Genomic DNA, 20,315 nt, shown 5'->3' with positions numbered 1-20,315 from the left:
TTACCGGGACACATCATCCCAGGTCCTCCTCAGTCTGTGGATGGCATTACTCTGCAAGGCGGACAGGATGGCTTTTAGAGAGGAGAAGCTCTTCAGGATACGACATTTCTGGTGGCAAGACAAACAAACAGATGTTAATGAACTACAACACTTAAGGACTGCTTGAGAATAAAATAATTCCCTGTATATACAACAACAAGTCTTGTGTTCCTATAATACAGCAAAACTATTGGCCCAAGCCCATGCAAAACTTGTTGCTACAATGCTATGTTGCCATGGGTGGTTGCCACGTTGTTGCTATGCGGTTGCTAGGTGTTCAACGTGTTTTTAGAGCATTTATTCATGCGCTTCACATCGCAATTGCAATACTGACCCGGTGAGCTACTAAGCAAGTTTACTATGTCACATACATATGGAGCTAGTTATGTGATAAAAACGTCAAAGTCTATTTTTTTTTTTTTTACAAATCATGCACTATAAAAGTGTTTCGAGGTCATAACATTTTATATAATCATAACATGAGGTATTGTGCAAGGAACAGGGCAAAAATAAGTCTTTATTGATCGATAATCTGCCTCCGTAATCATAATTTGTATGAAAAGGAATTAAAGTTTGCATTTTTCTGCCACTTGTGTTCATTTCAGCTAAAAACTGCAGTGAATGTATGTATAGGTATGTTTTTGGCAACATTTAAATAGAGGCATGTTTTTTTCAATGAGTCCGTGTTGCATTTTTGCACCTCTGACAATATCACATGACAAACAACAGTGAAAGTAGTGCCTCACCCTGGCCACTTCTATCCAGTGTTCAATGCGCTTCGCTCTTTGAAAGGGTCTGAGAGACCTGTTATCCAGGCAGGTGGCAATCACACAGTTGGTCACGCTGTTGAACTGAGCAACAGTGGCACGGATGGTGGGTGCCAGGTGCTCTTTGCCCTTCTTATCCCGCTGGGACCATATGCCGCCCAAACAATGGTAGGGAACAACCCTCTTAAACAGCTCCTGTGAAAAACAATGAGTTCAGTCGCTTTCACCAGTTTATTTCGTTTTGAACCTTTACAATGTTTTGCAGGACAACTTTTTTTACATTTATGGTATTTAATGACTTAGAAAAGTAAATGATTTTCTCAGGTTTAATTCTCTAAGCTGACCATAAACTTTAAATGCTTCAAATTGACCAAAAAACCCACTGACTAGCATATACTTTGTGCACAAATAGGCCTCATAAAGCAACATGGGGTTGAGTAACTTGTTCAAAGGTTGTGGTGCAGAACCGTCCTTGTTCTTACTTCAGTTTTCCTACTCCTTTGCAACCAAATTAACCTCTAACCTTGTCTCTACCAGCTCAGATCCTCAACCACTTGTTTACTTAGACTTTTTAGACAAAATCTTGATGTCTTACCGCATCCATGACTGTTAACTGCTCAGCGACTAGGGCAGGACTGAAGGACATGAAGTGTGAGGGTGAGAATTCATCCTCCAAGCTGCTCTCCTCTGGTGTGGCAAAGGGGCAGGTACACAGATCCCCTGCAAAAAATAAGAGAAGTTGTCACACAGTCAGTTTGAAATGCCATTTTTCAGTTGTTCAGAGAGTCAGTTGTTTACATCTTTACTGAAATTGTACCTTCAAGCTCAACCTCTGACTGCTGCCGATGCCGGAAGTGTTCCAGCAGGTTATGGGCCCGTCTCTCCAGGTCTGATCCAGAGAAGTTGAGTTCCAAGTAGGATATGAGGCTCTGCAGGCATCCATGGTCTGGAGGGCTCCAGAAATCCTCAGAATACTGATCCAGCCATGCACCCAGGATAGATGAGACAGTACTGCCATGAACATAAAAATAAAGATGCAGCAATATTCAATTTATGGGCAATACAGATGAGCCAATTATTATTTTCATGTAATGACAGATAACAGATAAATATTGACTGATAACATATGCTAAAATCCTCAACTTTTAACAGCAGCTAAATTAATTGGGTTCAGCTGAACAACATACTTTTTAAGTTCTGTGTGGTCCTCTGAAGAGAGTTTTGGCTTGCCTGAAACTGGCTGATCGTGCAGTTTGGCATACCTAAGATAGATAAGAATGCATTTTAGGTATATTGTAGTTTATGATTTAATATTTCCAAAAGCACTAGGGATTGATGACCTGTTTACCTGTTAAGCAGCAGGTCCAGCACTTGTTTGGTGGTGGCGAAAGCTCGGTAAGTGCAGAGGAAAATAGTGACATATGTATAGTCCTTCCCTTTGAAAGCCGAAACCATGTACTCCACCAGTTTCTCCAGTGTGCCAGCCTTAATGGTCCGACCCTTGCAGGTCTCGTACAAACTAAGGGCGGAGTCTGTCTCCACGCCCAGCCATCGCTGCCCCTTACTGGCCGTCTGGTGGAGTTGAACCTTTCGGAGCGTGATGGTATAGATGGCTCCGTCCTCTACCTCTTCTCCGATCTCCTGAACTGAGCTCTACAGATAAAGAGGGAAGAAGGATTGAATATTCTTGTCCTATATCCATTTTATACATGTCTTCTATTTGAATATATTTTAAAATGTAATTTATTCCTGTGATGGCAAAGCTGAATTTTCAGCAGCCATTACTCCAGTCTTCAGTGTCACATGATCCTGCAGAAATCATTCTAATATGCTGATTTGCTGCTCAAGATACATTTCTTGTTATTATCAATGTTGAAAACAGTTGTTCTGCTTAATATTTTTGTGGAAACCATGATACATGTAAATCTTTTGTAAAATTATAAATGTCTTTACTGTCACTTTTGATCAATTTAATGCATCCTTGCTGAAAAAAACTTATACCCCAAACTTATGAACACTGGTATACATAACTAGGTATATATATTTAAGGAACAATGTACAAGTCATTATCACAAAAAATAAAATATTGATGATGAGATCTGATGAGAATTATCCAGACAGAATTAGTTTTTTGATCATGGCCAGCTTTTTGTACATTTTCTTACTTATTGCACAGCTACTTACAAAATAAATGTAACAAAATAATGAAATGAAATATTGATTTGAAAAAAACTGCACTAGCACAATGTAGAAAATGGTCAAATATTCCAGAGAATCATGTAATAAATCATTACAGAGGTAGATTCTTCCATTCAGTCTCACACAGAGAGTTCTATATTAATCTAATAAGGGCAAAGATAACAGTTTATTAATCAAATAAGTGCTATTCTTCTCACTGCATTGTTTGGTGAATTTGCAAGGTCATACAGTTCTAGCACAGCAGGAGCTTTAAAAAAAAGAGACTGGGATTACTGCTCATTTCCTTACTAATCCACACACAGCCTTAACACCAAGTGCATAAGACCAAGAGTGTGGCTCTTTATCAGCCACTGTCACGTGGCTTACCCAGCCATTTAACTCCACATCTTAAATGTGCACTAAGCAGATAAGTTTCTCTGCCCGATACAACAGAGATCTCAGACTTTACACTGACATCTATTGGCATGGATGAAGCATGATGCAAACGGTTTTGGTCATCAGTGTCATTGCAATATGTGCCACCTGTGATTGATTTAATCAGCAACACTAGGTCTAAAACTTTTATTTGAGTCTAAATTCTCTCCACAACCAACAATCTGTCATAAATTATCATAAAAACATATCTAAAAATATAAATGTTTTAAAGGATTAGTTCACTTTAAAATTTAAAATTACCCCAAGCTTTACTGATCCTCAAGCCATCCTAGATGTATATGACTTTCTTCTTTCTGATGAACACAATCGGAGTTATATTAATAAATATCCTGACGCATCCACGCTTTATAATGTAAGTGAATGGGACCAACGAGTATGAAGCTCAAGAAAGTGCATTCATCCATTATTAACGTACTCCACACGACTCCAGGGGGTTATTAAAGGCCTTTTGAAGTGAAGCAATGCATTTGTTTAAGAAAAATATCCATATTTAACAAGTTATAAAGTAAAATATCTATCTTCAGCCAGACCGGCTTCCGTATACGAAAGAGTTTTACACTTGAGTGTGAGTAAAGTTTGGGGTAATTTTCATTTTAAAATGAACTAATCCTTTAATTCCACAGGTATCTCATACATAAAGCTAAGTTAAGAAAGCCTGCAGCCAGTAATTTAAAAAAGGCTACTAACTCAAGTACTGTACCTGACGTCATTATGGAAAGTAAGAAGGAACTCCCAGGGAACTGTGGGAAGTGACCGTGAGCTTTGCCTTAGGCAAAGAGCCAATCGTGGGAGGGTGTATCCTGTGTAAGTGTGGGCGTGAGTCAGAGCATGGTCATTAGAACAGCTTTCTCTACAGGAGATTGGTTAAACAGATAACCCAACCCCAGCTCTCTGCCCAGGAGTAGCTATGGTAACAAACACATAAACATGCACGCCACACAACAGTTTGTAATCTGGAAATGTATCAATGGGCAAAAAAAGGAACAAGTTTCTTTCTCTTTCAAGCTGAAATGTTGCACAAACTTGTAAAACACACAAGATGTTTGATGTCTGTATGTGAGACAATTTCCTTCTAATGATCACAATGATGGTCATGGAGATCTCAGAGTATATATATATATTATTATATTATATTATTATATAAAGATGAATTTGGTGTAAGTGAATAAAGAAATAAAGAAATAAAAAAAGGGGGAAGTAGACCACTTCACCAAACAAAACAAAACAAAACATTAATCTATGCAGACTCTGGGAAGCCCCTCTGACTCATTTTGGGTAGTAGCAGGATCGGCCACAGAGACCTGAAAAAAAAAAGTCCTGACACAACACAAGAGCACTGTATGGGACCGTCTTTGACAAGTGACATTTCAAAACAGAAACAGCACCTATCTGTACTTTCTAAGGGAAAATTTACCTCAAAACTACCGACCACCAGGGAAAGTAAATTCTTTCACTTTTGTTTGGTGAAAGAATGTTTAGCACAAATCACAGGCTTGCTTTTTACCTGAATACATTTGCTTAAAATGTTATGGTATAAGGTGATCAAAGTCACAAAAAGCCCAGCCTATAACAGAATGCATTAAACACTCCTCGAACTCTGCTACATGCTGTGAACCCCTCGACTGCCTCTGATCAACTAAAGCCACAGGGTTTCCTGTGAAAAGACAAAGAACGCTGAAAAGTTGCTGCGGAACAGCTTCCTTGACAGATGCATCCTTCACAAACAACTCTTAGAACACATAAAAACAATGCAGAATTCCTGCTGTCAGAATCAGGGAGGAGTCCAAAGATGTTAGAGGACAAGCCCTATTATGTGTCCTCTTCAACATATTAACATTACAAAACAATCAAGAAAAACAAGATATTTTAAAAATAGACTTTAATATCAACAGGCCGTGTTTTAGAATTCAAAAGCATTAAAGGGTTAGTTCACCCAAAAATGAAAATAATGGTATTTATTACTCACCCTCATGCCGTTCCTCACCCGTAAGACCTTCATTCATCTTCGGAACGCAAATTAAGATGTTTTTGTTGAAATCCGATGGCTCAGTGAGGCCTGCATAGCCAGCAATGACATTTCCTCTCTCAAGATCCATTAATGTACTAAAAACATATTTAAATCAGTTCATATGAGTACAGTGGTTCAATATTAATATTATAAAGCGACGAGAATATTTTTGGTGCGCCCAAAGAAAAACAAAAAAACGACGACTTATATAGTGATGGCCGATTTCGAAACACTGCTTCATGAAGCTTCGGCACGATATGAATCTTTTGTGTCGAATCAGCAGTTCAGAGCGCCAAAGTCACGTGATTTCAGCAGTTTGGCGGTTTGACGCGCAATCCGAATCATGATTCGACACAAAAGATTCATAACGCTCCGAAGCTTAATGAAGCAGTGTTTTGAAATCGGCCATCACTATACAAGTCGTTATTTTGTTTTTTTGGCACACCAAAAATATTCTTGTCGCTTTATAATATTAATATTGAACCACTGTACTCACATGAACTGATTTAAATATGTTTTTAGTACCTTTATGGATCTTGGGAGAGGAAGTGTCATTGCTGGCTAAGCAGGCCTCACTGAGCCATTGGATTTCAACAAAAATATATTAATTTGTGTTTCGAAGATGAACGAAGGTTTTACGGGTGTGGAACGACATGAGGGTGAGTAATAAATTACATTATTTTCATTTTTGGGTGAACTAACCCGTTAATATGACATGGCAGGACTTTTCACACAAGTCATTTTAATACACTTTGTCAAGTTAAAAATAGTTGTAAAAGCACATATTTTTGAAAGCAAAACTAGCTGTTTATATGTGAACGTGTTGTGTGACTGCGCTGCTCATGGTGTGAAAAAAAACACACAGACCTGTCACAATGGACAAAGACTGTCTGATGTGTTTACAGCTGAAATGCAGGAACACTTCATATATGAACAGCCTTGCAGCTGTAAAAACAAAGTGAGAAAGTAAATGAGTGAGGTCAGATGAAAGGAATTTGAAGCAGCAGTGATCAATCTGCTTCTGCTCTGTGTCGGGTGTCCTCCTTTTGATCATTAATAAGCCTGGCTTCAAAAGGCTAACATTCATTCCTATTCTTCATAATGTGTCATAACATTGTCTAAATACCTAAGCATGTTTGCTTTTATCGCCTTGGCTGCATATGCATAGCTGTGAAAAATATTGTCTCTCAGAATGATTTTATCTTGTAATATGATATTTATAAATGCCCTAAACAGATCACTGCTTAAGCCACTGTAAGCTGTGACTAAATCTCTTTTCGGTTAGTAATAGCCAGAAGCAAAACAATGCTTATTTGTTTTGTGTCATGAGAGTTATGTATTTGGGTTACGTTTCATATATTCTCTCGAGATTCATGGTCCTGTACGATTATTAACCTAGAGAGAGATGGGATATGTTGAGCGAAGCTGCAGTCTGTGTATTTTGGCATTGGCCAGTAGGTTTTTCAGCACATTCGGTTATAGCACATTAAACCTCAGAACAGAGTGATGGCCAGATTCACTGCTGCAAACATCTACAGTGGAAAAAAAGGCAGAGAAAGGTGAAAAGGTGATTTCTCTTCTTATCCACCTTATTCTGGAAGTTTCCATACTCTTTTTTTTTCTATCCACTGACTTCTTTTGACTTCTAACCAGGCTTAGTGTTCAAAGTATGACAGTTTGACAAGAGTCGGCATAAAAAATGCCTTGCAGCTTGGAATACTGATACTCCAGATCTCAACTACACTATCGTTTAAAAGTTTGGGGTCAGTAGGATTTTTTTTCTCAAGCACCAAATCAGCATAATAGAATGATTTCTGAAAGATGGGAATAAATTACAATATATTAAATTAGAAAATCGTTACTTTAAATTGTAATGATATTTCACATAATCGTTTTACTGAGCATCCACTTTCACCAAAACATTGGGTAAAACATCACTGATCTGCAATCATTAACCTCTGATTAGCTTTTCTCTATTGTTTGCATACTATTAATATTTTCCATTAGATAAATGGCTTTATCAGTATTTTTCTGGCCTGAATGTTGTTAATAATAACTGGATGATACTGTTGCTTTTTTTGCCTGTTTTGGTTGTGCCAAGGTTTTCATGAAATCTGCTCCAGCATTTTGGAATGAGATTAGCAGAACCAAGGAAGGAATTCTCCAATATAAGCCGTGGAAAAAGATTTATCCAACTGCTGTGTGCGGTGACTGTCAGAGTCCAGAATAGAGCAGATGTAGATATAAGGAATGTATGCATGGTGTAATTCTGCTTGAAAGCAGATTATTTCTGCACATTAGAGAATTGTATTTGTATTTGCTGACAGTCTACATTAAAAAAACACAATTACTGTATCATTTTGTTCAGAATTATTTTGCATATAGATCACAAAAAGGTGATTTTGTATGTCATGTATGTATGTCATGGCTTCTTTTTTCATGTAATGAACATAAATGGGGACTGGATCTGCCAATTTTCAGTATGACAAAAAACTAAATAAAAATAAATAAATAAAATAAAAGTTGTCCCTGTGTGTCTGATGACCAAAATTCATTGATGTTGTGCGGCTTAATAAGTCTTAGAATATAGCGAATGAGGATGGATACTTCAATGGTGCCTTTTTGTCATTTTGGAGTTTGACAACCACAGTCCCCATTGACTTTCATTTTATGGAAAGGACAGACAGAATATTGTTCACAAATTCACTTCATATCATGTCCCATGTAAAGTCATACAGGTTTGAAATGAAATAAGGGCGAATAAATGATTAAATAATTTTTATTTTTAGTGAACCATTCTTTTTAAACTCTAGCAACTCTATTTTGTTCAGTCACTTTTACACTGAAATATTCATTTATTCAAAGTGTTTTACAGTGCATTTTATCAGTATGTGAACTGAACCCATGACCTTGGCATTGACAGCACCCATGTTCTAATTGCTGCTTTTCTAAATGTAACCTAACAAACCTGATTTAACAGTGGTGTATTGAGTATTATGCCTTATATAATTGTTTAATTACATCAACGCTCACCTACGTATTCCTACCTCTTCACTCTGCCACTTTCCCCTTTCCTGCCTCTCACATCCATGTTTTCTCTTAATGACCATCCTACTGTTCCTCCCTCTCATCCCATTCAAGAGATCTTTCACGACAAAAGCGCCTCTGTATGTGTCAATGTAACCCCTGTCTGTTCTCCTCATTATACAAAGCTCAGCTCCGCTGTCCCCATTATGACGTTCCGAGTTCAATCTATCACACAAAGGCCTCTTTAAAAAGAATGGAGAATTTGTAAACACTTTTAACAAACACAGGAGAACAATGACAAAAAGTATTATAGCGATAACCCAGTGTTCCCAGTGCTCAAGTTTGGGCTCAGTGAGATTTATTATTGGTTGAAAGTGAAAGTAAATAATGTTGGAAAAGATTTCTATTTCAAGTAAATGCTGTTCTTTTGAACTTTATATTCATGAAAGACCCCTGAGAAAAAAAATGTTTCAAGGTTTTCACAAAAATATTAAGCAGCGTTGATAATAATAAGAAATGATTCTTGAGCACCAAATCAGCATATTATAGTGATTTCTGAAGGATCATGTGACACTGAAGACTGGAGTAATGATGCTAAAAAATCAGCTTTGCCGTCACAGGAATAAATTACATTTTAAATGATATTAAAATAGAAAATATTTATTTTAAATTGTAATAATATTTCAAAAAATTACTGTAATTTTTGTCAAATAAATGCAGCTCTGGTGAGCATAAGAGACTTCTTTTTCAAAAAAACTTACTGATCCCAAACTTGGTTGGTAGTGTATGTACAAGAAGTCCGTTTATGACAATAACACAGCATTAAAGTGCTCTTACACAAGATCTTAAACTGGATCCTTTATGGCAGCTGTTACGTTAAGAGATTAGCTGATTTATGTACTGAGCTTGTAATGATCCATTATACAAGGGTACTTTTACATCTGGCTGATTTGGTTTAGATCTTCAGGGCTGACGTAACCAATTCTGAGCTTTTGCCAAGCCATCTGTAGGCTTGAAAAAGCAGAGATAAGTGCCTGCAGCATCCCCCCCCCCCCCCCCCCCTTTTTTTTTTTTTGTTACAAGCCATCCCATAAAAGAGGATGAGAGAGTTAGAGATAAGAGAGAGGGATTTATAGCAAAGTTACTTGACCATTGCAACTCCATCCATCAATGGTTACCCAAGGGCCAACTTTTTGCAGCAAATCTCCCATTCCCCCACAAGTCGAAGCAAATGCGGCCACAAAGAAAAAGGGCTCTAGTTCTGTGCTGGGTGGAATTGGAGATTTAACCATCACTAATTGTGTAATGAGAGCAGATTAGATTTAGTCCAGTGAAGGTTAGCAGCTGGTGACACACTGGAACCTTCTTTTTACGCGTGACTAGAGTAAAGCTGCAACGTCGTAAACAAGTTTTGGTGTGAACTGCTGTTTAAGTCACAACAATGTGCTGTTGGCATTAAAATGCAAGATAAAAAAGGAACATGTTGTTCACACACCACAGACAGATATCTCAAGTTTAGCATAACCTAGCAACCGTAAAATGCGTGACCGCCATGGTAATAAAATAATTTAGGCTACTCGTCTTCAAAAACAACCTAGAAAACATTTCGAGCTGGAGAGTTTGAGAAGTCACGAATAGAAAATCAATAATGAAAGTCTTTCATCACATCTGACAAGAAAATGTGCTGCCATGTCTTATATAAGAGGTTCTCAAATATAATCATCCATTCTCAGCTGACATATCTGCACTACTGTGGGCAATCTCATCATAACAAACAGCCCTTGTTAGACTCTCAAAATAACATAACATCAATAACATCTGATTGTATTATTAACCATATTTTAGCATTTCTTTCCATGTCCTTAGCTAAATCACTTTGAGGGGAGACTGTGTTTTCATTTAATACCTGAAGGGAACGTAAATCTCATTTGACTGTTTTATTTCCATGGCCCTTTTTGGGGAGAGTTAAGAGAAAGGAAAGTTGGAGAAAAAGGGAAACAGAGTACTCTTGCCAAGATTATGGTGAAGACTATGTTTTGGTTTACTTCATGTGTGCCTACAAGCACAAGAGATTTGTGTAAATGCATTTATGCTGTCTTTTTGTGGAATATATGCCGCTTCAGATACAGTTTCTGTGCAGTTTAAAGATGGCATAAGACTTATACAAGACAAAGATCATATAAAGGCAGTACGAATTGAAACTGAGGTAGATGAGCAAAAGTATTTGAAGACGTTTACTCAAAGCTGCTCTAACTTAAAGTTTTCTATAAAAGAGAGAAAACAATGACAAAGTAGAACAAAAACACTCATGCCAGCTCAGCAACATATCTCTATACATACAACGACACTATCTACATAAAAATGCTTAGAAAAATGGGAAGAAACCTAAAATTGACCAAAACAAAACTAATAAACTAATATATCATATAAACAACCATTCATTTCAAAGCAAGAATACAGACAAGATGTTCCCATTAACAAAGCAAAACATTTCTAACTAGTTCAGTTTTTAAACATATTTATACCCTATACATAAATGAACGAATGTGACTTGAGTCATGACGTTTAAATCTGTGTATTACCTCCAGCATAGGCAGATCAGGGTCCAAATGTGTAAAACTATTTAAGACCACCGGACATCCATCTCCGGCCGCGATCTCCAGCTTCACCCCATCCCAAATGTTTTTAATTCTCCAAGTGCTGGACTCAAACAGCTCATCCAGGGAGGTGGGTTTGACACCCAGAGCGTCCGACTGTATCCCAGTAATGTAGACCATTACTAAAAGACTGTCACCTCTGTTTACGATGTATTATTTTATAACTAACTCCATATTCTGTCATTCAAACTTCTGCTGTAGTAACGAGTGCTTGTATGGGTTCGGGTGAAGTAGAGAAGGGAATACCCTGAGCCGCTAAGGCCCCGCCCCTCGCGCTTCAGCCATCCGGCCTTCCTCCCCGAGCGCGCATGTGACCCCGCCCCTTTTATGACTAATCGTGATGTCAGGTTCCGGGAAACTCTGTTGTGAGCTACTAAAAATATCACTTTTAATTGCTTGATTATAACTTCAAAGGCCATAAATAGACGGGTGTAACTGCATTAATCATATGGCATTAATTAAACTATTATATGATTCATTATCAAGCTTAGGTTTAAATATAAAGGTCATTTGTGTATAAGTAAGAGGATCTGTCCACATGTATCAAATTGAATAAATAAAAAAACAATAATAATAATCAGTGCATTTAACTCTTCTATTGTCTCTAGATTTCACATAACTTTTGGAATTGTGAACCAGGCTTTGTGAGACTGTGAAGAATATCTAAACAAAACAATAAAAGCGCTTAAAAAAACACATATGGGCTTTCAGCATATTGTACAGCCTTGGTTTGTTGTAAACCTATTAATCAAATTTGACTAATATATATATATATATATATATTTAATATTTTCTAAAATTTAGCCCCAGTGTACTCTATGAAAGGGTACAAGGAGGGCCCATGTTTAATGCTTATACCGTGCCACTAAAATAAAGATTAATAGTCAAATTGGAATAAAGTGGACTTGTCAGCCAGGCACACTGTATATAAATAACCTAAATTGTAGGTTATTCATGTGTCAACCTCAAAATATTTGTTGAGCTGCAAGCCAAGTTACCACAACAACACAACCCCAGCATTATCTTACCAACGTCATGACCCTGACTTTAATACATACTAATAGCGCCCTCTGCTGGAAAATACTGGTAACTTACTCTTCGGGGATGACTGCAACACTGACGCAAAGCTCCAGTGGAAAGGAAACTCAAACCCTCCAGAGGAATAGTGTTTTGCGAGAAAGAGCATCAGCTGTGTGAGGCACCTGCTTTGGATTGATGGTGTTTTCCCATCCAAAATTTCCCCTGAGGTAACCTTTATGATGATATAGTGAAATCTGACAAGATAGCTGTTTGAAAAGCAGTCTTTGTGCTATAAGAGCTGTGGAGATGCTTTAATATTAGGCTACTTCACTCTAAGGTGCCCTGAAATATTTATTTATTTATATAAAAAATTAAAATTATATTAAAAAATCATAAAAAAGAATTTGAATAAATGGTTTACACCCACATTAGATTAAGAACCCAGAAAGAAAGACCTCTAGATCTTCTAGAAAAAGCTGTTTTATTTTCCATGGAGCGATTCACCCCTCGTTGGCGCCGTCATGTTGACATCACATGACCAGCATGCCATGCAATTGTTTACTAGTGATTATAATAACAACAACAAATTATAATATGTATAGCCAGTACTCTAGGCACTTTTCAAAGCATAAACATAAAAGTAGCACCTTTAAAAGCAAATTATATAACAAACTCCATATCCATATACAGCAACCAGGCCAACAGTTGTCAGTATAAAGTCCAAAATTCCTGGTACTATTGGGATGAATAAGAGCCAGCTAAATGTAAAAAAATGTGTGCAACTCTAAACTCAGTAATGCCATAATTATACTTAGATTTATTCAGAATTCACATAAGCTTTTGCTAATATTTCCCTGAGCACTTCTGCTAATAGATGTGTGGCCATAATTCAAGGCAGCACAAAGTGAACTGGATGTGAATAACCCTTTGCTCTCTGAATTGAAACAGCTGTTAGTTATGCTTGGCTGCCACGCAGAGAGATCACACAGAGTTATTATGCTGTAAGTTATCTGTGAACTCTTCGTCTAAATCACCACCCAAATAAATCTTGCATCAAGAACACAAAATCCACATAAACCCCCTTTTTTTTCATGCATAGACGTCACTACATTGGACAGCTATCCAAAAAGCATGGGTTTTGATGGCATAGTTGCACATCCACCTCTACAGTGGACACTAGTGCATCATCCTATACACTGCCACCAAGTGGCAAGCCGTTGTATGTGGATATTTTTTTCTCCAAACCAAGATGGCTGACGGCCAGTCAGAAATGCCAAGTTGCTCTGGAATATTCATCCATTCCTTCTATCCTACGAGACTCTTGCCGGTAAAATAATGTTTTAGCATCAAACAACATCTAAGGAGTCATATCATTGTTAAATTTTCCAAGTATTGATAATAGATTGGAAGGAAATTCTGATTAATCATCTGTCCACTAAATTGGTCATCATGCATCACTAGCTATATTTGAGCTACAATTCATACTATTATAATGAACTGTTGTTCTTGAAAATACTTTATCTGCAGTAACTTTTTTGGCTGTAAATAAATATATTTGTCTTATTAGAATGTAATTTGCATTTACATCAAAAAAGTAATCTGATTACGTAATGCAGGTTATTGTAATGCGTTACTTCTTACATCAAAAAGTAATCTGATTACGTTATGATACACTTGTAATGCGTTAGCGCCGCTCATTTCAAATGAGATTGCAATATTTTGTGTTTATAATTTTTGTATATATTTTAGTTTTCACATGATTTTATATTATTTAATTTATTGGTTTGTGAAATACACAGTATTACTGTGTTTTTACTGTATTATGTTTAATATTTTATCTCTTCAGTTAAAACCAAAAACGCATACTAAGTGGACATCTGAAAATCTCTTTGAAAAATGTGTAAAAAAAAAAAAAAAAAAAAAAAATCAAATCTCGTTTTTCATGCCCTAAGAGAAATTAAAACACGGAAAAACCTGACTGAGGTTATCATAATTCATGCATTCATGCGCTCTGTAAACTGCCACTCCAAAGTGTGAGAGATTAAATTAACTTTTGACATTTCTTGAGCATCAAATCAGCATATTAAAATGATTTCTGAAGAATCATGTTGCAATGAAGACTGGAGTAATTTATTCCATCACTGGAATAAATAACATTTTAAAATATATTCAAATAGAAAACAGTTTAAATTGTAATATTTCACAATTTTCTTTATTTTTCTTTAACAGAGATGACCCATGGCACCAAAACTTTGGGATTGCTGTAACATGTACTTAGTCTAAGGCTATCTCTGCCGCAGCTGGAACTCAATTGCACAACCACTGTTTGCGCTGCTCTCTGCTGAGATTGATAGATAACAGCTTGTTGTTCTCTTACAGCACCAGCATGGTTTATAATTCTTTGGCGAAGCTTCATTTTAACTCTTTTGCCCAAACACTCACAGTCAAAAACCGGGTGACTATAGGATCTAGAAGAATTGTTCTATAATCCTTCCTACCATCGGGAATCAAGGCCATCAGAGCTCGCACATAAATGTTAGCAAACAATGTTCACCCTGAACCCAGTCTCCTCTCCTAACAAGCCGGTGTCAACCTGAGAAAGGACACATGTACTTTGAGACTACACAACTTCAAATGGGGACAAATGTAATGAGCCGGCAAACAAAGTGATCTTGTATATACTATTTTTTTTCATTGTTTACTCATCATTTCAGTCTGATACACAACGACCCAGTGTTACCATTTCAAGGGAAAGGAATCAATAATGGTTTTTTTTTATTTTGAGGTGCACAACTCCAAAAAAGATTTAATATCACATCAATTCCGAGTGATTACTTGGAATGTATTGAAAATGTGACTTCTAGATGTTTTTTTCTTTCTTTCTTCCTTTGTTTACTTTGTCAAAATAAACAAAAAGACCCAGAAGAGGATAAGGTACAGACTTCTCAGGCTGTGGAAAACACCTGAAAGATACTATCACAACCAAGAATGCAAGGTGCAAGGTGCAGGAAGCAACTTGTCACTCATAGGTATCCATTCACACCCACACACTCCTCCGCCTTAGGGACATATCAAACTGTAGATTGCACAGATTTGAACAGATTTCTCTAGAAACAGCCCACCATCTTCAAATGAAATCTCTTTGCATGCTCCAGCAACTGATTTTGAAAATATATTTTTATAATGCCTTTGTGTGTAATCCCAGAAATTAGTAACCTGCCGACTCAACCAATAGCACTACAGACAACATGAAATATTAATAAACATACACTGTCAGAAAAAAAGGTACGGGGCAGTACCCTAAGGTACAAAAGTAAAAAGGTACATCTTTGTACCTTACTTACCCCTAAATGGTGCATATTAGTACCTTAAAGGTACATATTAGTACTTTAAAAGTACATATTAGTACCTTTGTACCTATAGGGTATTGCGCCAGTGACAAGCACCGTACCTTTTTTTCTGACAGTGTAATAGTGTAGTCATAAAACATATAATCATATTTTGACTACATTAATAGAACAATAAGATCAGCTGATGGCTAGATTAACTAGATACATTTGCAGTCTATTAGAGAACAAAATAAGTGGTTCTTCTTACCTGTTTTCTTTCCTCTAAACATTCCAAATCACAGAACAGATCATCATTCACGTACATACAACCAAAGCCACACCAGCGTATCAGTTGAATAAGCTGATCAATTCTGTCTTTCCAGCACATCACCTTCTCAATTGAGTCTTTGTAGCATAAAATGCAAGATCTGTCAATCTTGGGACAGATTTGAAGTGCAAAATTCTCCTTCCCCATTCGCTGACCCCAAAACACTGGCCCTGTCCGACACGTGTGGACTCAAACAGCTGTATCAATACGCAGGGAACACGGTAACACAACTCTCACACTAACTCTGTCTCACACTGAAATCCACAACATCGACTGAAGCTTTTCTTATAAGCTCTACTATTAACACCTTCATGGTTACTAAGGAGTCATTTGTAAAGCACAAGCCTCTCTGAGACTTCCCAAGAATTCCCACACAAAACAGAAAGTGCAAGTGAAGCAATCAAACAAAACTAAAACCTGTGCGATTGCTTTCTGTTCCATCAAGAGAACCACATGAGGGAGCAAATGTTCACATCATGTCGAGCAAAACACTTATCATTTTACCCATGGTTATCCTTCTTTATTACTAACCCTACCAAACTATGTTTCTTTAGCCAGTGACAAAAATACTATTTATTTTAGAGCCAACCTATTTTTTAATAGAATGTCCCCACAATGTAGGTGAAATCAGGTATCCTAGGCAAAACGTTCTGTTACCTATAACTGTCTGATGTATAGTTCTGTAATTTTTCTGATAGGCTGATTCCACTCAACTTCAAAGAGCAAAAACATAATGAAACAAAGTCAAGGTACTGGATTGATAAGAAATAATGAAATAATGACTGGATTTGACACAGTTTGTCAGGTTAGACATGAAATTTTTGAAAGATATTCAGAGTGTTTATTCTACAAAATATTCTATACTTATTGGCTGTACTTTATTTAGAGTCTACACAGTTTGACTGTTTTTCTTTGTATTTTCTGTACAATCATTTGCAGATACTGCCATGCCATTATTTAAATGGGCAGTTCTTGGCTAGAATAAACTGCAGTATGGACCGCCAAAAGTCTGGCTATGTGAGACTAGACAAAACCTGACCCACAAACACAGGTGGATACTGATGTTAAGGAGGCCAGATCTTGTCAATGCACGTCTGTGTGGCTTAAAACAATGATGTTGTTATAACAGACCAATGTGAAACAGCTCTCAGTATGGAAGTGCAATCCAACAACAGCTTTAAGTATTGAAGACACCTAACTTCCTTTCAAAAATAGGTCAAAAAACTAATGTAGTATGTAAACCCCTGATTCTTTTTCACAGAGCGAGCTCACATACTTTCTTTTCTTGAGTGCCACAGAAACACCATTCTGTGGCTCAATTTATTACCCTGCTTTATTCTCTGGAGCTCAATTACAATTCTAAGACGCTTTGACACTCAGAACTTGGCATTTAAAAGTGCTTTCTCCTTTCGACTGGGGCCAAAAGAGAAACTATATCACAAGCCCCGTCCAGTCAATGAATACAGACAGTCACTGGCTGAGACACGGATACACGCCGATCCGATACCAGTGTTGCTAAACATCATTGCTGAAAAGTGTACCAAATGTACTGATGTGAATGAATCTTTAGTGCGGTGAATTTATTAAGATTAGATATTGATGGAGATTGAAGTAGTTCATTGAAGTATGACTTAGTTAAGAATTGAGCATCCATGATAAAGAAAAAAAACATCTGGTTGAAAACACATGCGCAGAATTCTTAGAAATGTACTCTGTAGGGTTAGTTCGCCCCAAAAAAGTAATTTCTGTCATTAATTACTCACCCTCATGTCGTTCCAAACCCGTAAGACCTCCGTTAATCTTCAGAACACAAATTAAGATATTTTTGATGAAATCCGAGAGGTAGACCATAGACAGCAATATAATCAACACTTTCAAGGCCCTGAAAGGTACTAAAGACATTGTTAAAACAGTCGACGTGACTACAGTGATTCAAACTTAATTTTACGAAGCAATAAGAATACTTTTTGTGCGCAAAACAAAACAAAAATAATGACTTTATTCAACAATATCTTCTCTTCTGTGTCATTCTCATACATTGTTTATGTCCAGCACCTCCAGGTTCTACGTCAGAACGCCGACTCATTATTGGCCGGCTCCTGCATCAGCATCACACACATGTGTCGTGCTGCTCATGTGAACAGCTTCTGCCAATACTAAGCCGGCATTTGGACATAAACACGGAAGCCTTCACTGTGCTTACTGCGTCACCTGCATAAGCATAATGACAGGGAAGAGAAGAGATTGTTGAATAAAGTCTTTATTTTTGTTTTGTTTTTGCGTACAAAAAGTAATCTTGTCGCTTCGTAAAATTAAGGTTGAACCACTGCAGTCACGTCGACTGTTTTAACAATGTCTTTAGTACCTTTCTGGACCTTGAAAGTGTTCATTATATAGCCGTCTATGGACAAGTCATATACCTCTCAGATTTCATCGAAAACATCTTAATTTGTGAACAAAGGTCTTATGGGTGTGGATGGAACGACATGAGGGAGAGTAACTAATGACAGAAATTTCATTTTTGGGTGAATTATCCCTTTCATGTTGGTTTCAAATGGTTCTGAAAAACTTTTATACCATTTGAGAAAAGTTTCAATTTGATTCAAATGAATTCAATAACAAAAAAAGTGATATATTCCTTACACTACGAATAGATGTGTGTACACATCAAAATATTTTCAAAAACATAATAATTAAACATATAAAAAAGTAAATATTTTTTACAAGCATCGTGGTTTATTAATTCAAAAATTATAAAATATATGTTTTGGGGAGTCACATACATGATATTTTACAACATGAACTAATCTAGCCTTGTCTTAAAAAATGCATTATGACAAATTATCTTATATTTTAAGAGACTTTTTGACCTTGACACACACCCATGATGGTCTGCAGGGGTCCCCTCTATGACATCATTTCCTTCTTTATGTATTTTGTCTTGGTTTGGCAGACAAAGTTTTTTTTTAGATATATAATAAGCAGTAAAGCAGTTTTGTTTTTGTAATATATATTTTTTTAAAGAAATAAATAATAAAATATTCCTATAACTACTTAATAAAGTTTTGTTTTCTAGAGTTTCAAAAAGTATTTCAGAATTTACAGTTGTATCACCCAGACATTTTTTTTTACTTTCTGTCCTCCAAATATCAAATGAATATAAAAAAATATATAAAAAAAAAAATCAAAAATGAATATAAAAAAATATCAAAATGAAAAACCTGTCTATAGAAGTGGTGTATGCAAGTCACTGTAAAATGAACTGCACTTCTAAAATATTTTTAAATAAATTAATATATGTGAACAAAAAAAAAAAGAAGCATCATTTTTATTAACCCAATTGCTTTTTATAACATTATTAAACAGTTTCAAAACAAAAGCCACAGGACCAGCAGTGGATAACATTCATTTCAAGATGACTCATAAAACTTGAAGGAGTTGCAGTGCAGTATTGAAGTAGACCATATAATATGCAATAAAGGAAGCCTCGGTAACCTAGACACATACTCACACCTGCAGAAGTGCTGACACACAAAAACATCTGCTACTTAGCAAAAGTAGCACATCAGCCTTGAACATCTCTGGCCAAAAAATGTGCCACCAAATTAAAAAAAAAAGCCAGATAGCCACGGGCAGCATAGCAACAACATCCTGTTCCGCATGCCAAAAGTAGAACTCACTACTGAGCGCAAGACATTCACAACTAACTCCAGACGCCGTTATCGATTAGTTGTAACCCGTTTAATGACAAGGAACAGTGAGAACTGACTTGCTTTACCATGAAAACCTCGTTCCATAGAGGACTGTCAGTTAAAGTCCTCTGGCTCCAAGCCAACATGCATGAAAACAGCAAAATACAGCCAAAGGGTGAGTACATACTTAGACTAAATAAAAACACATGCACACAGACACTAACTCACACCAGGTGAATCAGAACGAAACGACTGCAGTCTCTCTCTTACCAGATCATCCAGGATGGAGACAGGAAAATCAAACATGCACATCTTCACAGGCTGAGCCAGGGCTTTTTGCAGGCTGAACAGAGATTTGGGCTCCATCTTACCCGATGGAGAGAGTGCAGGCTGCTGTCCAGGCGCCTGCTTCATATTAGGGGAATGCTGCTCCCCCTTGTCTGCTCTCATTGATACACAACTCCCTCCCTCCCTCTCTCACGCTCTCCCTTTCAATCGTTGTCTTTCCAGAGTGAGTGCACAGGCACTCTCGCTCTCTTTCGCCTCTCTCTGTATTTCTCTGTACGAGTTACACACAGCACAAACAGGAACTTGCTGCCGCTGTCACTAACACTCTGTTGCCATCTACTTCTCTCGCCTCAGAAGACGGTAAGAAATCTGAAGAACTCGACCTCCTCCCAGTGCTTCCTTTTGCACATTGTCTCTCTCTCTAACAACCTCCTAGCCATGTAAACACCCACACCCATACATGCGACGTAGGTATGCAGGTACATCAGGCTTTAAAATGCAGTGTCTCTCCCTCCCTCTCAAGCCA

At 37.0% G+C, this 20,315-nt stretch overlaps 1 protein-coding gene across 4 annotated transcripts in view; it reads right to left on the bottom strand.

Annotated features, from left to right (window-relative positions):
- ralgds (ral guanine nucleotide dissociation stimulator) overlaps positions 1–20,315 on the bottom strand; it is a 28,644-nt gene extending 8,329 nt beyond the window's left edge. Inside the window, exons 1-7 of one of the 4 annotated variants that reach the window (XM_051904204.1) lie at positions 19,772–20,315; positions 2,155–2,459; positions 1,994–2,068; positions 1,624–1,817; positions 1,402–1,526; positions 786–1,001; positions 5–108 (exon numbers count right to left, since the gene is read on the bottom strand). In XM_051904204.1, coding sequence (XP_051760164.1) covers positions 5–108; positions 786–1,001; positions 1,402–1,526; positions 1,624–1,817; positions 1,994–2,068; positions 2,155–2,459; positions 19,772–19,951 — 1,199 coding nt within the window. In that variant the 5' untranslated portion in view covers positions 19,952–20,315. Of the gene's footprint in view, positions 1–4; positions 109–785; positions 1,002–1,401; positions 1,527–1,623; positions 1,818–1,993; positions 2,069–2,154; positions 2,460–4,140; positions 4,160–11,057; positions 11,374–15,749; positions 16,170–19,771 lie in introns of those variants that run through there. The other 3 variants (XM_051904202.1, XM_051904203.1, XM_051904205.1) reach the window with 3 other exon arrangements.

This window comes from Ctenopharyngodon idella, chromosome 8, assembly GCF_019924925.1.
Source record: "Ctenopharyngodon idella isolate HZGC_01 chromosome 8, HZGC01, whole genome shotgun sequence".
NCBI lineage: Eukaryota > Metazoa > Chordata > Actinopteri > Cypriniformes > Xenocyprididae > Ctenopharyngodon > Ctenopharyngodon idella.
This window is presented reverse-complemented; position numbering and strand designations above follow the sequence as displayed.